Raw genomic sequence first — 18043 nt, forward strand, 5'->3', positions numbered from 1 at the left:
ACTGAGAATTCAAGTAATTGGGTTTTATTCCTCACCTGGGCTTGGAAACTCAGCTATTTAGTCAATGACTGGACAAAAGGATAGGTTTCTGAGTCTTCAATGATGAATTAAATGAACTAGTGTTGAATTAGAACATCAAAGGCCAGGATGGGCCTCTAGATTGAGGCCAGAGTATTGAATAGTTATATTGAGACTCAGGTGAAGTCTAGAATATCAAGATAGTGTGGGAATATATACAGAAGTCTTAAAGTGTGAGGATAGAGTTTAGATGACCACGTGGGACCTTAAAACCTGCCAGAATGGCTAAGACATCACATGCGGTGACTACATATATTATTGGATATATTGGTTTTAGAGTGAGCATGGTGTATCTACCCAGAGCATTGTTCTATTACTGGGAACAGCTTCTTATGACTCATTGTAATCATAGCATTGCCTACAAAAGCCCACCTAAAATATCACTGGGCATGATAGTCTAGGCTACCAGTTTTTAAAAAATTTATTATAATTGTATTAATGTATTTTAAAATTAAATGATAACATGATGCCACTAAATAAAACGAGAGAAATTTAAAACAAGAAAACTCCAAAGCAATTTAATTCCACATTCAGTCTCTAAATTCCTTCATGTCATATTGTCCTCCTACCCCCTAATGGTTTCTTACACTTCACCTTGGCCTCTATTCCCATGACTGAACACTTAATTTTATCATTATCATGCTTTTATAATTTCTTGTGTGCACGTGGGCATGCTCACAGACATACACATACATAACCAATGAATTCGTTTACACTTTATTGAAAACAAATGAACTCAATCAAGATGTAAATTTGCTTAACTTCCTTTCCAAATGTAAATTTCCTTAACTTCTTGCTTCCAAATGTAAATTTCCTTAACTTCTTGCACTCTTGACCTTCCCTCCTTGACATAGAATAGACAAAGTGCCTCTGCTCCTACCTAAGTCCTTTTCATCTAGATTTAATGCTCTATTTCTCAAGTAATTCACTCCTGATTTTTTTTCTCCATATTTCTCTAATATCAGCAAACTTTCCTTTTCAAATGTATCACTCTGAACCACATAAAAATACTCTAGCTCAAAAACAGATTATAATAAAAAATAGTAATATAGTTGATTTAAAACATCAATGGTACGATGATGACCAGGAAGTGAGCTTTTAAATATCTGAATGTGGATTGTGAGACAGTAATGAAAAAACATTTATGCAGAGTAAGATCTAGGTGCTGGGGTAACTGAGAGGCATTAAGGGACTTTTGATGGATCTTCTTTGTTTGTTTTCCAGAGAGAACACTTCTCTATATGGCAATGAAAAATTGACCCCCATACTCAGGCTGTACTCTTCGTGCTGTTCCTTCTGATTTACCTCCTCACTCTGATGGGAAATGTCTTAATGCTGCTGATGATTAGGGCTGATTTTCACCTCCACATACCCATGTACTTCTTTTTGAGATGACTCTCCTTTCTGGACCTTTGCCACTCATCTGTCACAGTCCCCAAGATGCTGGAAAATGTACTTTCTGAAAGTAAAACCATCTTTGTAGACAGCTGCCTGGCTCAGGCCTTCTTTGTGTTTGCCACCAAGGGCACTGAGGCATGTCTGCTGGCTGTGATGGCCTATGACCACTATGTAGCCATCAGCTCCCCTCTGCTCTGTGGCCAGGTGACGAACAACCAGCTCTGTACTGGGCTGATGTGGGGCTCCTGGGGCCTGGCCTTTGTTGATGCTCTCATCAACATCCTCCTGGCTGTCAATTTAGACTATTGTGAGGACCAAACTATTCCCCACTTCAGCTGCAAGCTGTCTTCTCTCTTCCATCTTTCTTGCTTTGATACCTCCACCAGTTTCACACTCCTGCTCTGCTCTTCTGTCTTGAATCTCTTTGGAACCTTCATTATGATTGTTTCTGCCTATGACCACATTGTCTGCACTATCCTAAGCATCAGCTCCACCTCAGGCAGAAGCAAGGCCTTCTCTACCTGCTCTTCTCACCTCACTACTATTATTTTGTTCTATGGCTCAGGTTTCCTCAGCTATTTCTTGCCAACCTCAGGCTCCACTCTGGAGATGATCTTCTCCTTGCAGTACAGTGTGATTACTCCCATGCTGAATTCCCTCTTCTATAGCCTACAGAACAAAGAGGTGAAGGAAGTTATGGGAAGAATGTTTAGAAAATATTTTCATTCTCTCTTGTAGTGTACACAAAATGATAATGAAAGAGGAGCTGAACTATTGCGCTACCTGATCAAACAATGGACTTTAAGGAGAGTTTCTTGGTTGTCCGTGCTGCCAGATGTTACAGGGAACATAGTGGCATTTATTTCCTTGGAAATACTTCTGAAAAGGACAGGAAACTCTTATCTTAGGATGATTCAGGTTCAGTCTTATTTGGAAAAGGAGAAATGAATCAGATAACCCTCTTTTTCAAGGGATCATTTTGTTAAAATGTTGATTTATTATTCATATTATGTGGACATCTGTTGCTATGGTTGCTTATTACTTCTTCATGCTTCTTCATATAATTACACTTCAAGTCCACAGGAAGACTGATTTTCTCAAATTTACATGTCCATAAAGTGAGGTGATCCTATAACCCACGATAGACTAACCATTCTACCCTTTCTCCCGGCAGTGAATTGAGGCAAGGTGTGAAACGAAGACCCAGGTGAGGTTATTTAGAATCCTTCTCTAGGAAATTCAGATATTGAGCAGGAAGAAACAACAACAACGGCAACAAAAAACCCATCATTCAGAATAAAGTCAATCTGACCATAGTGCCTAAAGAGACCATGAAACCCTGTTCCCCTGGCAATTGTCCTTTCTGAGGTCGTATTTTTAATAGATATGGTAATAATAGCTAATTTGTTACATTTCTTAACTCATGTCACAAAGTGCGTTAAGTTCCTGGGATAGACAGGATGGCCTCCTGAAGATGATCTCCTAATCCCTGGAACTTGTGAATATGTTATGTGACGAAAGGGGCTGGGCAGATGAATAAGGTTATAGACCTTAAAAGGGGTCGAGTAGTATAGATTATCCAGGTGGGCTCGATCTAATCACATGAATCCTTAAAAGCAGGGAAACTTCTCCAGCTGTAGGCAGTTATGATGAGGCGGAAAGGGAAGGTCAGAGATAATATAAGCATGAGAAAGACTCAACCCACCATTGCTGGTGTGGGTCCATGAGCCAGAGGTTGTGAGTGGCCTTTAGAAGCTGAAAACAACCCCCAGCCAAGAGCCAGCAAAGAAATAGGAACTTTAGTCCATGGAATTCATGGAACTGAATTCTGCCAACAACCTGAATGGTGTCTCTCCTAGATCCTCCAGGTAAGACCTACTGACTTGACTTTGGCCTTGTGTGACCCAGGGCAAAAAATCAGTTGAGTGCACCCATATTTCTGACCTAAAGAACTATCAGAAAATGTATTTGTGTCATTTGAAGCCACTAAGTTTGTGGTAATTTGTTATGGCAGCAACAGAAAACTAATATAGTACCTTTTATTTATCCTACTTAGTTATCTCAACAGATACATGAGATAGGTTTATTGTGAGCTTTCCTTTACGGATGAGGAAATGAGACTCAGGATGTTTGTATGCTGTTCAGCGATTCATAGCAAGGAAATGGTGGAGCTGGAATTTTAACCCATGCAGTTTGAATCAAGTCCACACTCTCAATCACTGTAGTGCTGCTTCCATTAAGTCTATGAGGCTCGCAAATACTTTCTATAATTATATTTGCTATTGGATTCAGCTGCTTACAAAGAATGGTAATTAATACCACTAATACCAAAGGTGAGGTTCAAGCAACAGAACTTTGGTGAAATGCAAAGTATTTAGATATTTAGTTAAGATTTGGGAAAAGACAGTAATCACTATGCTGCCCTTCCTCTTCTATTTTGTGAACTATCCTTTTTTCCAAAAATGTGTTTTCTCTCTTTAATCAGGTTATTTGCGGTCAGTTTCTGTTTTTTTCAAAGAAAAATGATTGGTTTTGAAATTGGAACTGGGAGATTGATTTGTAGGCAACAAATATCAGGGAAGTGAGGATATGTAGAATTCGTGATTGTGCTAAGACACGCACAACGCAGCGAGCCGTCTGTCCGTCGTTACTGCTCATCATATGTAATTGCCACTCTTAAGATCCATTGCCTGAGACCATGGACGCTGTGCTAATAAGCCTTTCAGTAAGGGAAAGTTGCTAAAATTAAGCAAGTACAAGAGAAAGAGGAATGCCAACACCACAGTGTCTTCTGTTGTCAAGACAATTATTTCTTGATTTTTTAATTTTTATACAATTTTTAAAGGTTACTTACCATTTACAGTTATTACAAAATATTGGTTATATTCCCTGTGTTGTACAGTATATCCTTGAGCCTATCATACACCTAATAGTTGCATCTCCCACTCCCCCGCCTTTATGTTACCCCTCCCCCCCACTGGTAACCACTAGTTTGTTATCTGTGAGTCTGCTTTTTTGTTGTTATATTTTTTAGATTCCACATATAAATGATATCGTACAGTATTTGTCTTTCTCTGTCTCAGTTATTTCACTTAGCATAATGCCCTCCAAGTCCATCCATGTTGCCACAAATGGCAAAATTTTCTTTTTTATGGCTTAGTATTCCATATTGTGTGTGTGTGTGTGTGTGTGTGTGTAACACATCTTTATCCATTCATCTATTGATGGACACAAGTTATTTTCATGTCTTGGCAATTGTAAATAATGCTGCTATGAACATTAGGGTGCATGTATCTTTTCAAATTAGTGTTTTTGTTTTTTTTTGGGCTGTATACTCAGGAGTGGAATTGCTGGGTCATATGGTAGTTCTATTTTTAGTTTTTTTGAGAAACCCCCATACTGGTTTCCACAGTAATTGGTTGTGCCAATTTACATTTCCACAGACAGTGTTACAAGGCTTCCCTTTTCTACACATCCTCGCCAGCGTTTGTTATCTGTAGACTTTTTGATGATAGCCATTCTGACAGGTGTGAGGTGATACCTCCTTGTGGTTTTGATTTGCACTTCCCTGATGATTAGTGATGTCGAGCATCTTTTCATGTACCTGTTGGCCAGCTGCATGTCTTCTTTGAAAAAATGTCTATTTAGTTCTTCTGCACATTTTTAAATAGGGTTGTTGGGGAAAAAGTGTTTGCAAATGGTATGACTGACAAGGGATTAATATTCAACATATATAAACAGCTCATACAACACAACATCTAAAAAACATCTCCTGATTTTTGACCTTAAGGTTCAGAATGAAGTTCAGGGACTCTCTTTCCCTGTGCTGAAAGAATACCTTTCCTTTTATAGATGTAGAGCAGAGACTATTCAAAAATAACCCAGAGGCTGACTCAGTGACTTCACTACAGCAGCAGGTTGCTTATCAGAGAAATGGATGTTGACCAGGGAATTACATCATCTCAGCATCATGGAATATCAGAATAGTGACATCATGGACTTGGAGGACCTGGAGAACCAAGAACCTCCAACCTCTCTAAAACCACCATGTTTCCCTTGCCTCAGCATACTGTGACTCCCTAATGGAATAAAGCTAGTTACTCCTCATAGCCTAAATTCTTCCCTGTCGCTTTGTTGAGGTCCAGGAGCCAAAACCAACATGGCCTGAAAGATGAAATCAGAATGAGAAAAGGAAAGAATTACATGTTGGAAAGAATATAGTACTAGATGAATTTTTATCTCCAATAATCTAGAGAATATTTCTGGGGATAAATTTTATTTTTTCTTAACAAATAAGAGTAAATTTAATTTCTATGTAGTGTTGTTTTTTGAACCATTTTTATTTATTTATTTTTATTCAGACATCATTTTACATAAACACCTGAATGGGATCACATCATACAATATGTTTCCTGTTTTTTTTGGCTTGCCATCCTTTCCACATTTTCTCCTACTTATTCTCCACTCAAGGTAACCCATGTTAATCACAGAGTATATATCTTTCTTAGCTTTCTCTGGGTTTATATAGTCACATTCAAACTTCCATACACATATACATATATGTATACATATAGAAGTTTTCCATCTCTGTTTAAAGACTGTATAAATACACACTTTTTATTCTGGTTGCTTTTCATTCTTTAATAATTTATAAAACGTACTACACTTCAAATGCCATAGCTCTAATTCATTTTTCTGTGTGTCAGCATAAAATTCTACTAGTGAATGTGCCACAGTTTCTAAACCATTCCCCTATGTTTAGGCTCACTCTGCTTCCATTTTTTAACCACTGCAAAAATGCTACAGTAAACATTTTTGAGTACATAACATGAAATTTATTTATTTTATTTCAATTTGCATTCCTCTGCCACTAGGCAATATTAACATCTTTTCACATATTAGTTGGTCCTTTGCATTTGATCTTTTGTGAAGATTATATCCACAGCTCATTTTTTTTCAGCTTGTTTGCTGTTTATTTTTATTTATTTATATTTTTTGCCGTACGTGGGCCTCTCACTGCTGTGGCCTCTCCCATTGCGGAGCACAGGCTCTGGACGCGCAGGCCCAGAGGCCATGGCTCACGGGCTCAGCCGCTCCGCGGCATGTGGGATCTTCCCGGACTGGGGCACGAACCCATGTCCCCTGCATCGGCAGACGGACTCTCAACCACTGCGCCACCAGGGAAGCCCTGTTTGCTGTTTTTAATCAAAGTTTTAGAGCATTTCACATTTCATGTATATTTACATTTGTATTCTATGCAGCAGGTGGTTTTTTTCTGTTCTGCTACTTGTTCTTGTTGTGGTTTATGGTATCTTTTGCCATGCAGAAGCTTAGTTTTTATATATTCATACATAATTTATATTCTTCAAACAATAAATCTCTTTACCCTCTGAGATAAAGGTCTACTTCACTTTGAATTTAAAAATAGTTCCCTAGATATACTTTCTTAGACTTAGTTTTAAAAATTTGTTACATTTACATCTATAATCATTTGGAATTCATGTTTGTACTTACTTGGTGTGAAATAGATGTCTAACTATATTAGGTTATGATGGATAACAACGATGACAGCAACATTTAATAAATAAGCTATTCTTTTCTAATGGAACTAAAATAGCACTTGAGTCACACATTAAAATCTGAGATAAATTTATAGTTTTTAATTTTTTAATCAATGTTCTATTCGTCTTTTAGTTAAAATATTATATTGATATTTGGCAAGATAAGTCTCCTTCAACAACATCCCCCCACAACCACTATTATTCTTTCTCATTATTTTATATGAGCTCCATTATTTTATATTTATATGAGCTCCATTATTCTTATCAGTTTCAAAAGAGTCCTATTTTGAGATTACGATTTAAATGACCTTAAATTTAAAAACCAGTTTGGGCATAGTAGACATGTTAATGATGTTGAGTCATGCCAGTAAGAATACTTTCACAACAAGAATATTTCTTTCAATTTGTTAGACATCGTTTATATCCCTAAATAAAATTTCATAGATTATCAGGCCATTCTTATTAAATGTACCCATACATCTTTAACGTTTCTGTCACTATTGTAAATGAGATGTTTTCCCTTTTTTGTTTTTTACTGTTCTTACTGTTAGTACAGTGATAAGCCGGCACATTTTATATATTTACTACTGTATCCAATGTGGTAGATACTGTGGAATGCATTTGTTTGCACCCTTTCAATCCTATTCTAGTGTGTAGAAACTAGAAGGTAAAAATTGTATTTGCAAACTCCACTGGATCAGGTGTCAAGAAGGTTTTTTTGAGGTTTCAGTCAGACACATTCATTGAGATGATAATTTGAACCTGAATCCTGGGAGGAGTGAAGCAAGATGTGGGGCATTCATTTTGCTGACCTAGATCATGGCAGAGGTGGCATGGCTCTACAGCCGATAACTGTGAAGTCTCACTGATTTAGCAGCTTCTACAATAGTAGAGACAGCTTTTGGCTAGGTTGAAAGTAGTATGACTCTACACTCGACTGCAGCAGCAGAACTTTCCTGATTCCCTGGCTGTCTGCATCAGTGGCAGCAGCTTTTTCTGTTACGGCAAAGGAGTGATTCTAGGTGCTGGGTACTTTATTAACTAGGAGATCATCCTGGTGCTGCCTCCTCCAGCCAGCCCTTCTTGATGATTTTTTTAAGTGCTGATTCCTGTATCAAATTTCTTTCTGTGATTGCAGCTGAACCCAATGGATGCAATAAGCCAGAGTACCAAAATCTTATTAACTCTTTGGTTTTTCTTTTACTATAATTGCTTAAGTTTCCTAGACATGCAACTATACAACCAGGAGAAAAAAAAAAGAAATACCTTATAGTCTTCTTTTTCAATATTCATATAGTAATTTCATTTCTATTTTTTTTGTGAAAACTTCTAAAATAATATTTAATAATGGTATCAATGGGAATCCCTGGCCTATTCTTGAACTTAACTGATATTGTTTTAGTGTTTCATATTTAAAATAATATTTCCTGTAATTGTTGATATCTTTATTTTATTTTAGTTTCTTTCTATTCCTGTTTATTATCAATAGATGTTGAATTTTACAAATTACTTTTCAGCGCCTATTACTATTGGCGTACAGTTTTACTCCTTTGATGTACTGATGTTGTCAAAGAAAAATTGCAAAAAAGCAAAGAAAGGTATGTTGAAAGCTATTGCAATAGCGGAAGAGAGGCCAGAACTGAGTCTGAACTCAACTCCACTGAAACAAAAGGCAGTAGGGTTTTAAGAATTGGGGTGACTGGGAGATCGTAGGCCATCTGTATTTGCTAATTGGCTTTACCCAAAAGAAAAGTAAACTTTCTTGTGTCTTCATGACAGGAGGTCGATTTACGACTTAGACCAAGGTGCCCTAGTAGTCAGGCTCCTGCCCTCCCACAGAAATGGAGAGGTAGCTGCTTATCTTTCTTGATGATTACATTTCAAAGAGATGGTTCCCAGACATTCCTGGGTTGTAAAATTGGCAAGAGGCCTTTTAAAATATTCACATCACAAAAGGGCAGAGAAATGATTTATAATGACAAGTTTTCAAAAGTAAAAACTCTAAGAAAAAGGAGGCCAGGGGCCTAGAGGCAGGAAAAAGCTCATCTAAAGATTAGTCAAGCTGAAGGAAATATTAAGGCCATCTTGGTCAATGCCATGTTTTTGGTAGCAAGCTTCCTGATATTGAACCATCCTTACATTTTGACGTTAACCATTGTTCGGTTTCATTGAATTTTAGTTTGATACATTGCTATGTTCCATTTGCTAATAGTTTACTCAGAATTTTTGTATCATTCATAATAGATATTATTCTATAGTTTTCTTTTCTGGTTATCTTTTTGCATTTTATATTAATAGAATTCCCTGTTTGTGGTAGAAATTGCTTGTTGTCACCAAATATCTGTTATCCTTTTTTGTCTCATCACAGAATTATTACAGTTCTTTATCCAGGCACATGTATATACAGAATAATTCTTTAGCCAGTCTTTCTTAGAGGTATATGTGACAATGTGATTAAAATCAGACCAATGAGGTATACAGTGAAAGTTTCACGGAATCATTCTTGAAAGAGTGCTGTCTCTTGCCGTTCTGCACGTCTTTCTTATACCTTCTCCTTGTTGCTAGACTACATGTATAATGCAGAAGCTAGCATACCCCTGTTGTCCACTACATGACTTTGGGAATGGAGGTCACTCATACATGTACAAATATAAATTGCTGAGATGCTGAAGATTTGGGGCAATAGAGCTATCATACCCACCCTGAATTGCCACCTTCAGACTTTCACATAACAAAAATAAAATTCTGTATTGTTTAAGCTATTATCATTTTGGTCTCATACTTGTAAATAAATTTTATCCTAAGGCGTATAGAATTTGACTTCAGGAAGTGGAGTGCTCCATGTAACCAAACCTATAATATGTGTCATAGGTTTGGCACAAGCAGTTAAGCAACAGGCAGCAAAGATTTAGAGACGGCTGACTAGAAAGTGCAACACACTGGTTAAGCTAGAGTAAATTATGTGACCAAAGTTTTATCTGTGGCAGCTTGAAAGACAGAGCCCACCTGCTGACCGATGACATAACATTAGAGGAAATGATAGTAAAAATATAAGATATTGGTGGGTGTTGACCGCCTTCTGCCAATTTTGGCAAAGTACTATGAGAAATAAATTCTGGCTAGGACTCCTGCCTGCAAACAGAAATGGAAGGAAATACAGTTTACCAAGTTAATTTCTGCCTATAGTTAATCTATATTAACTGAGAGTTCTGTAATTTAGTGTCTTGCAGGAGTGAAGTATTGGTTACTTCTCTATCTGAAACTGATACAGTGGTAAGCATTGGTTTTGGTGCAATGGCCATAATAGGAGATAAGACTAAATTCCTTCCACACAAAAGGATGAAAACATGTATCAATTTACATTCCCACCAACAGTGCAAGAGGGTTCCCTTTTCTCCACACCATCTCCAGCATTTGTTGTTTGTAGATTTTTTGGTGATGCCCATTCTAACTGGTGTGAGGTGATACCTCATTGTAGTTTTGATTTGCATTTCTCTAATGATTAGCGATGTTGAGCAGCTTTTCATGTGCTTCTTGGCCATCTGTATGTCTTCTTTGAAAAAATGTCTATTTAGGTCTTCTGCCCATTTTTTCATTGGGTTGTTTGTTTTTTTGATATTGAGCTGCATGAGCTATAGCTGATTCACTTCATTATACAGCAGAAACTAACACAACATTGTAAGGCAACTATACGCCAATGGGGAAAAAAAAGACAAAAACCTACTGGCAAAACAAGGTTTGAGTGTTACTTTCTCACTTAAGCCTGTTGAAACAGATAGGCTCAAGGTAGCCCAACTCATAAGAGTGCGGGGAGGTGATGCAGATCATGCTTGCTAAGTAAAATTAAGATAATAGGGTCCTCAGACTTAAAAATCAAGTCTATTCAAGATTTAGAGCTATGATTACCTACACAGGGACTAGAAGCTTGCCTTACAAAAACCAGTGTTAGATCAATCCCTAAAGAAAATTCTAGGTGTTGAAGCACCAGGTGTCAATAAAAAGCAAGCAGTGAAAGCTCTGCAGCTGCTAAGCAGGACATTCTCTCCAGTGCTCATCTCAGATGTGGCTGTGCAGGATAATGGACAAGGAATATTCCTGAGAGCAGAGCCAGATACTAGAGAAGGTGATGGATTCAGGAGATCCTGCTAAAGAGGAGAACCAGGGCTGTAATGCATGCTACAAGCTTACTTCACTAAGGCAGGAGTCTTCACAGTTTCTGAGCAGATTTGAAAACTGACTGCTACTATTTGTTGCAGAAATCCATACAGTTTTCCTGTGGAATATGTACATTCTGTATTTAGCCGATTTGATTTATTGTTGTGTTATTTACCTTGTCCTGTCCCACACTTTGTCTTAAGACTTGAGCCCTTTCTTAAGCATCTTCATAAGTGGAGTTGTGTACTTCATGTTGCATTACGGCAAGAGAAATATGATATTGGTTATTCTACTTATTTTGATGACAGAATTGATCCGTGGGTTCAGGTGATGATAATCACATCTCTTAATTGTAAAGTTCCCCAATTAGATATTTACTTATATATTTATAAACCATTTATGACCATTGCCTGTAGCAGTTATTTCATTAGAAGTTTCAAAATGGTAATTTTCTAATTTTATTATTTCTTCTGCATTTATTGGCTGGAATTCATCTGAATAAAAGTAAGTTTTCATATCCATTAGGGTTTCTTTGATTACTCTGAAATATGATTCATACCAGAAGTCATGACAGCTGCTTTATTTCATTTTTTTAACATCTTTATTGGAGTATAATTGCTTTACAATGGTGTGTTAGTTTCTGCTTTATAACAAAGTGAATCAGTTATACATACACATATGTTCCCATATCTCTTCCCCCTTGCGTCTCCCTCCCTTCCACCCTCCCTATCCCACCCCTCCAGGCGGTCACAAAGCACTGAGCTGATCTCCCTGTGCTATGCGGCTGCTTCCCACTAGCTATCTATTTTACGTTTGGTAGTGTATATATGTCCATGCCACTCTCTCACTTTGTCACAGCTTACCCTTCCCCCTCCCCATATCCTCAAGTCCATTCTCTAGTAGGTCTGTGTCTTTATTCCCATCTTACACCTAGGCTCTTCATGACCTTTTTTCTTTTCTTAGATTCCATATATATGTGTTAGCATACGGTATTTATTTTTCTCTTTCTGACTTACTTCACTCTGTATGACAGACTCTAGGTCCATCCACCTCACTACAAATATCTCAATTTCGTTTCTTTTTATGGCTGAGTAATATTCCATTGTATATATGTGCCACATCTTTTTTATCCATTCATCTGATGATGGACACTTAGGTTGTCCTAAGTGTCCTAAGTGACACTTATTTCATTTTTTTTAATTGTAACTTTCAGTGCAGCCTCCATTGATGTCCAATGAGTTTTCTCTTTCTGTTCTTTTATCAATTGATTAATTGAATGATTGATTTTACATTGTCATTAAATCATGTCTTTTTACATATTCATGTGTTTTAATCAATTTCAGTCATTAATTTTCATTAGAATACTCCATTTTTGGCCTGTGGGCTGGTTGCTGTGACCTTCTGATGACGATAATAGGCTTTGATGCCTTTCTTACTTTCTGGCACACACACAAAAAAAATCCCAGATTTATTATGTGCACTTCCTGTCCTAAACCTGTAATCAGCCACTTTTCTAAAGAATCCTAGTTCCTTTAATAGTATTTGGAAACTAAACTCAGGGTACCATAGGTGATCACTACTACTGTATCATAACTTCTAGGCTTTTTCAACGGACAGAGCCTTTTAAAGCAGAAAACAATGTAACAAGTTCATAAATATTTCAAACTCATATTTAAGATTACAAAGACTCTATTTGATTTTATATCGTCTCACGTTGTTCTTGTGCTGAAATATATATTCCTAACAATATTAGCATAATATTTGTTTTATCTTTCAAATGTACATCTAATAGTTTCAAAAACAATACCAATATTATTACTAATAATAATACTACTGAATGAAATAATCTCTCACTGAGTCAGCCCAGTCAAAATTCTACAATCTAAGGTCACCTGAAATAATTCTTTTCCATTGTGGTTATGTCACTACTTTGATATACAGCTAAGCTCATTTGTTTAGTTTTTAATTTTAGGATTTTTAAATTTAATCTTTTTTATTTTATAAAATTCAGAAGTTTTACTCAGAAGTCAATACTATAAAACAAAGTACATTCAAACTGGTGTCACTTTCATCCTTGTTTCCCCCACGCTGTTAGTTTTCTCCATCCTCCTACATGTAATCATTTTTGTTTTTATTTTATACTTCCAGTGTTTCGTTTTTGAAAATTAAACTGTGTGTATTGTATGCACATGAGTGTCTGCTTGCTACTCAGAAGTTAGCATACTATTTAGACCACCCTGCATTTTGCTTTCTTTACTTAACAATATATCCTGGATATCGCTCCATAGCAATACATAGAGATCTTTCCTATTCCTTTCTACAGCTTAAAAGTACTCCATCGTGTGAGTGTCCAGTCTCCACTTATGGGTATCTGTGGTGTTTCCAACTTTTTGCTATTATAAATGGTGTCCCAATGAATACTTTTACACAGATGTACACATGAACCTTTCTTCCAGCCTTACTAAAGTGACATGGGGCCATTTACCCAGGTAACCGCATACAGTAAATTATGAAAACCTCTTGACATCTACTTAAGATTAGCCCTTGAGATAACAGTAATTCCTTGGCATCAAAAAACGTCATTGCTGTTCCTGTACTTCATAGAGCCAGCACCATTCTGATTCCTACGGATATTTTCTGGGTGTAGTTAGACCAGATATCTTTAACAACTGGATACTTCTCCCCTACTGGCTCCCTGATCTATGAGAAATAAGAATAGGGGAAATCACAGGAAAGCTATTGAAGCTTATGTCCAGCTTGTACACTTTACCATCATCATCTATTCCTTGCATAATACAATAATTTTTAAAAGTTACCTCACTTGATTAATATTAATACTGATTAACATTAAATCCAGTTGAATTTCTCATACACATGAGAAGCTAACCTGGAGGTTAGCTGTGAGTCTAGTTTCAGATCCCAAGTGAATTCTCTGAGGGTCCACATGGCCTGTATGTCCCTAAAGGAAAATTCTGGCTTTCTTCGCAGGTTCAAAATTCCCTTCTCCTACCCTTCCTCTTTTCGGTTCCCAGCAGACTAGCAGGAAGGCTCATCTAGGAGTTCAAGTTGATTGTTTCAGTTCACAAGTTGCAAAGCTCACAAATGAGAAAATCCCTTATGTCTTTTTAAAAGTTCAAGCTTCTTAGCAAATGAGTCTAGACTTTAGCTTCAAGCTGTAACTTCTAGGGATATAGATTATTGAACCAGTCCTCTGGGTTCCTTAGTTCAGCCTAAACCAACTGCTCTTTTAATTGTCTAGACATCAGAATCCTTTGTTCAGATAACACCATCAGCAACATATTTAGCGTCACTGAGGAAAATGTGTGAACTCATGATCTTGTACTCACTGACTCACATAAGCTTGAGACACTATGAGAGAAATTAGTACAACCTGTCAAGAACTTGAAATTTTCAAGATATTTCTCCTGTCTTTTCTTCAAAGCCATGACAGGGTAAGAGTTCAAATAAGATTCTGAACACTTTCTCTACAAATGACATGCTTTTTGGAGCCTGAGCTAATGTATTTCTTTTTTTCTCCCCTCTCAGCTGCCTAGAAAGAAAACTATGTCTATTCCCAGAGTTGGGAAGTTATGCTACATCTTTTTCTAATGAATATCACTTGATCTCTAATCTCTTCACCTACTGACTCAAAGCTCCAGGATACTGTTTCCACCAAGAGAAGCCAAGAGTATGAAAATGTTCTACTGAATCCTCTGATGCTTTGTCCTCTTCTAACCTACTCCTTGAGGTACTTCTTTCTTCCCTATACTCGCTTCCTCTCTTCTTGCTTCCTAAGAGACTTAGCTTCCCTTTGAAGACTCTCATCTCCTCACTGTTCTCCAGCTAAACACTGCTTCCAGGTCTAGGGACAGCTCTTCTGCAATATGGCTTCATATCATCTCTTCCCTAACATGCTTTGATCTACTCCTCTGAAATACCCTTCTTCTTCTTCCTCTTTCTGGTATGCATTAATAATTACAATATGTCAGAAATCTTGTTTCCAGCTCTTTATGTGTAAGCTAATTCAGTCCTTCCAAATGTAAGATATATATTACTTCCCCCAAGTTTACTCAATTTACATGTGGAAAAATGATGATTTAAAAGAACAAACAATATCACAAAAGTTAAACAGATAGTAAATGACACAATTGGGTTATACAACACATGTCTGTTTCTAAATTGCAAGATGTTGGCAACATGCCACTGCACTGACTGAACTTCAGGCATAAAGCCTGTGTTTTATCTTGGAGCAGCTGAGAGCAGCCCAGATAGGGATATGGTAGGACATTAGGAACACATTTCCCACTCTTCATGCCTTAAACTCTCTCCTCATCAACCACAGTCTTAAATCTGCAATTCAAATAATTAATCACTAAAGAAAATGGAGTAAAATTAAAAAACAAAAAACAGGAAAAAAGTCCTCACCACACTAACTCAGCAACCTAGACTTTGTCCTCTATGGGGCCAGAGACTGAATCTTCTACCTCATCTTAGCCACCTACTCCCACAATAATGCCCATCACTTTGTCATCAGGAGTACTTATACCTACAAAGTCTGAATTTCAAGCATCCCTCTATCTAACGACTATCTCCAAATCTTAAAATTTGCTTAACCTAGTGTTCCTACATAAGCAATTCTTCAAACCCGAACCAATGACTGTATGACTTTTGCCCTAGCCGTACTCCTCTGCTTGGCCCCCCATTTAATTCCTTGCACAGCCTTGTTTCTATGATGCATTCACTTTGTAAGCATGCTTTGCTTCCCTACCTCTTTTTTTTTTCTTTATCACTGCATGTGCCTGGAAAAAAACAAACCCCATTTAAAGCCAAATATCTGTCTGCTCCACACATGTGCTTAAGCATCTAAATACTACTGTGACAACCACACACTTGTCCAGATTGGTTCTAGAATCTCAAATAGGCAAATATATCACCAGTTAATCCTACTGTATTTCCTTAGTAAATAGTTTTCCACTTGGTATACCTGAGTTTCGTATTCTTGGTTCATCAAAATCCCTTACGGCCACTTCGCTAAAACCACACAACATACGAACACACACAGATACATAGATAGATAGATAGATAGGTAGGTAGATAGATAGATAGGCAAACTCTGTTCATGGTCTCATCTCACAGTTCTTCAAAAACTTTGCAGCAATCAGAAAGTCTGTCTATTTCAGCCATAAAATCCTGCAAGCTAGCTGCCTCAGTCCCCACTCTCTATAACTTCCCTCCTATTTACAAAAGATAAAGAGCCTCTCCTCCTATCTATGGACAAAACTCCACCTGTGCTCTCTGGATCTCATTCCTTTTCCCTTTCTCAAGGACTACACTTCTGCCGTTTACCTCTTACTCTGCTGCATCAATAAATTCTCTATTTCCACTGACTATACAAAATGTTCTCTGTATTAGTACCCATCTTAAAAATAAAAGAAAGAAACCTCTAGAGACATAAGACGAGGGTCTACAGAGTTACATAGGGAGTTGATAGAGGGGTGGTAGAATGCCATCCAGCAATATCAAAGTTGTCATGATGATTAGGAAGTTAGTTTAAGAATATGTGAACATGGTTTTCAGTACAGTTGTGAAATGATGTATATGAACAAGAGGGCTAAGTCAGTGGGGTAACTGGGAGGTGCAGAAGGAGTTTTAATGTCTTTCTCTCTTGGATTCCTAGGGTAAATCTTTTTATCACTATGGGAAACCACAGCATGTTCAGTGAGTTTATCCTCCTTGGGTTTTCTGTTGACCCTCAACCAGATTCTGCTCTTCATGTTGTTTCTGATGATTTACCTCCTGACCCTGTTGGGGAACCTGGTAATGTTGCTGGTTATCAGAGTTGATCCCCACCTCCACACACCCATGTACTTCTTTTTGGGACAGCTCTCCTTTCTGGACCTCTGCCATTCATCTGTCACAGTCCCCAAGATGCTGGAGAATCTACTTTCTGAAAGTAAAACCGTCTTTGTAGAGAGCTGCCTGGCTCAGGCCTTCTTTGTGTTTGCCACCAGGGGCACTGAGGCATGTCTGCTGGCTGTGATGGCCTATGACCGCTATGTAGCCATAAGCTCCCCTCTGCTCTATGGCCAGGTGATGAACAACCAGCTCTGTATTGGGCTGGTGTGGGGCTCCTGGGGCCTGGCCTTTGTTGATGCTCTCATCAACATCCTTCTGGCTGTCAATTTAGACTACTGTGAGGACCAAACTCTTCCCCACTTCAGCTGTGAGCTGTCTTCTCTCTTCCATCTTGCTTGCTCTGATACCTCCACCAATTTCACACTCTTGCTCTGCTCTTCTGTCTTCCGTTTCTTTGGAACCTTCATTTTAATCTTCTTCTCTTATATCTGCATTGTCTCCACCATCCTGAGCATCAGCTCCACCTCAGGCAGAAGCAAGGCCTTCTCTACCTGCTCTTCCCACCTCACTGCAGTGATCCTGTTCTATGGCTCAGGTTTCCTCAGTTATCTCTTTGCCAACCTCAGGTTCCCCCTGGAGATGATCTTCCCTTTACAATACAGTGTGATCACTCCCATGCTGAATCCCCTCATGTATAGCCTTCAGAACAAGGAGGTGAAGGCAGCTATGGGAAGAATGTTAAGAAGATATGTTAACTTTTTCACATAGAGGACCAGAGGAACAGGACCATGGAGAAGCTAAACTACTCTGTAACAAAATACATAACTGGAAATAAAGATTTTTTTAGCGTTCTTAGAAACATCTTTATTAGAAGTGTTCTTAAATCCTTCAGTATGTGAGGACTGTATTGAAGGATGACTTCCATCCACTGATATAATACTGGTCTGATCACAGCTTGCAAGTAGTGTTCTTAGAAACAAGGGATTATTTCTTGA

The 18043-nt window shown here is 37.8% G+C and overlaps 2 protein-coding genes across 2 annotated transcripts; both read left to right on the forward strand.

Moving 5' to 3' along the window:
• Positions 1-1329: 1329 nt before the first annotated feature.
• Positions 1330-2214, forward strand: LOC117314322 (olfactory receptor 8S1-like; the record flags this gene model as incomplete). Its single annotated transcript, XM_033867303.1, is given in 1 exon segment — positions 1330-2214. A coding segment is annotated over 1 exon segment (885 nt), but the record flags the coding sequence as incomplete, so codon positions are not given.
• Positions 2215-3282: 1068 nt separating this feature from the next.
• LOC101339414 (olfactory receptor 8S1-like) lies at positions 3283-17816 on the forward strand. Its single transcript, XM_019934075.3, is given in 3 exon segments — positions 3283-3344; positions 16870-16944; positions 16946-17816. Coding segments are annotated over 3 exon segments (1008 nt in total).
• The last annotated feature ends 227 nt before the right edge of the window (positions 17817-18043 follow it).

The sequence above is a fragment of the Tursiops truncatus genome, chromosome 11 (assembly GCF_011762595.2).
Source record: "Tursiops truncatus isolate mTurTru1 chromosome 11, mTurTru1.mat.Y, whole genome shotgun sequence".
Lineage (NCBI taxonomy): Eukaryota > Metazoa > Chordata > Mammalia > Artiodactyla > Delphinidae > Tursiops > Tursiops truncatus.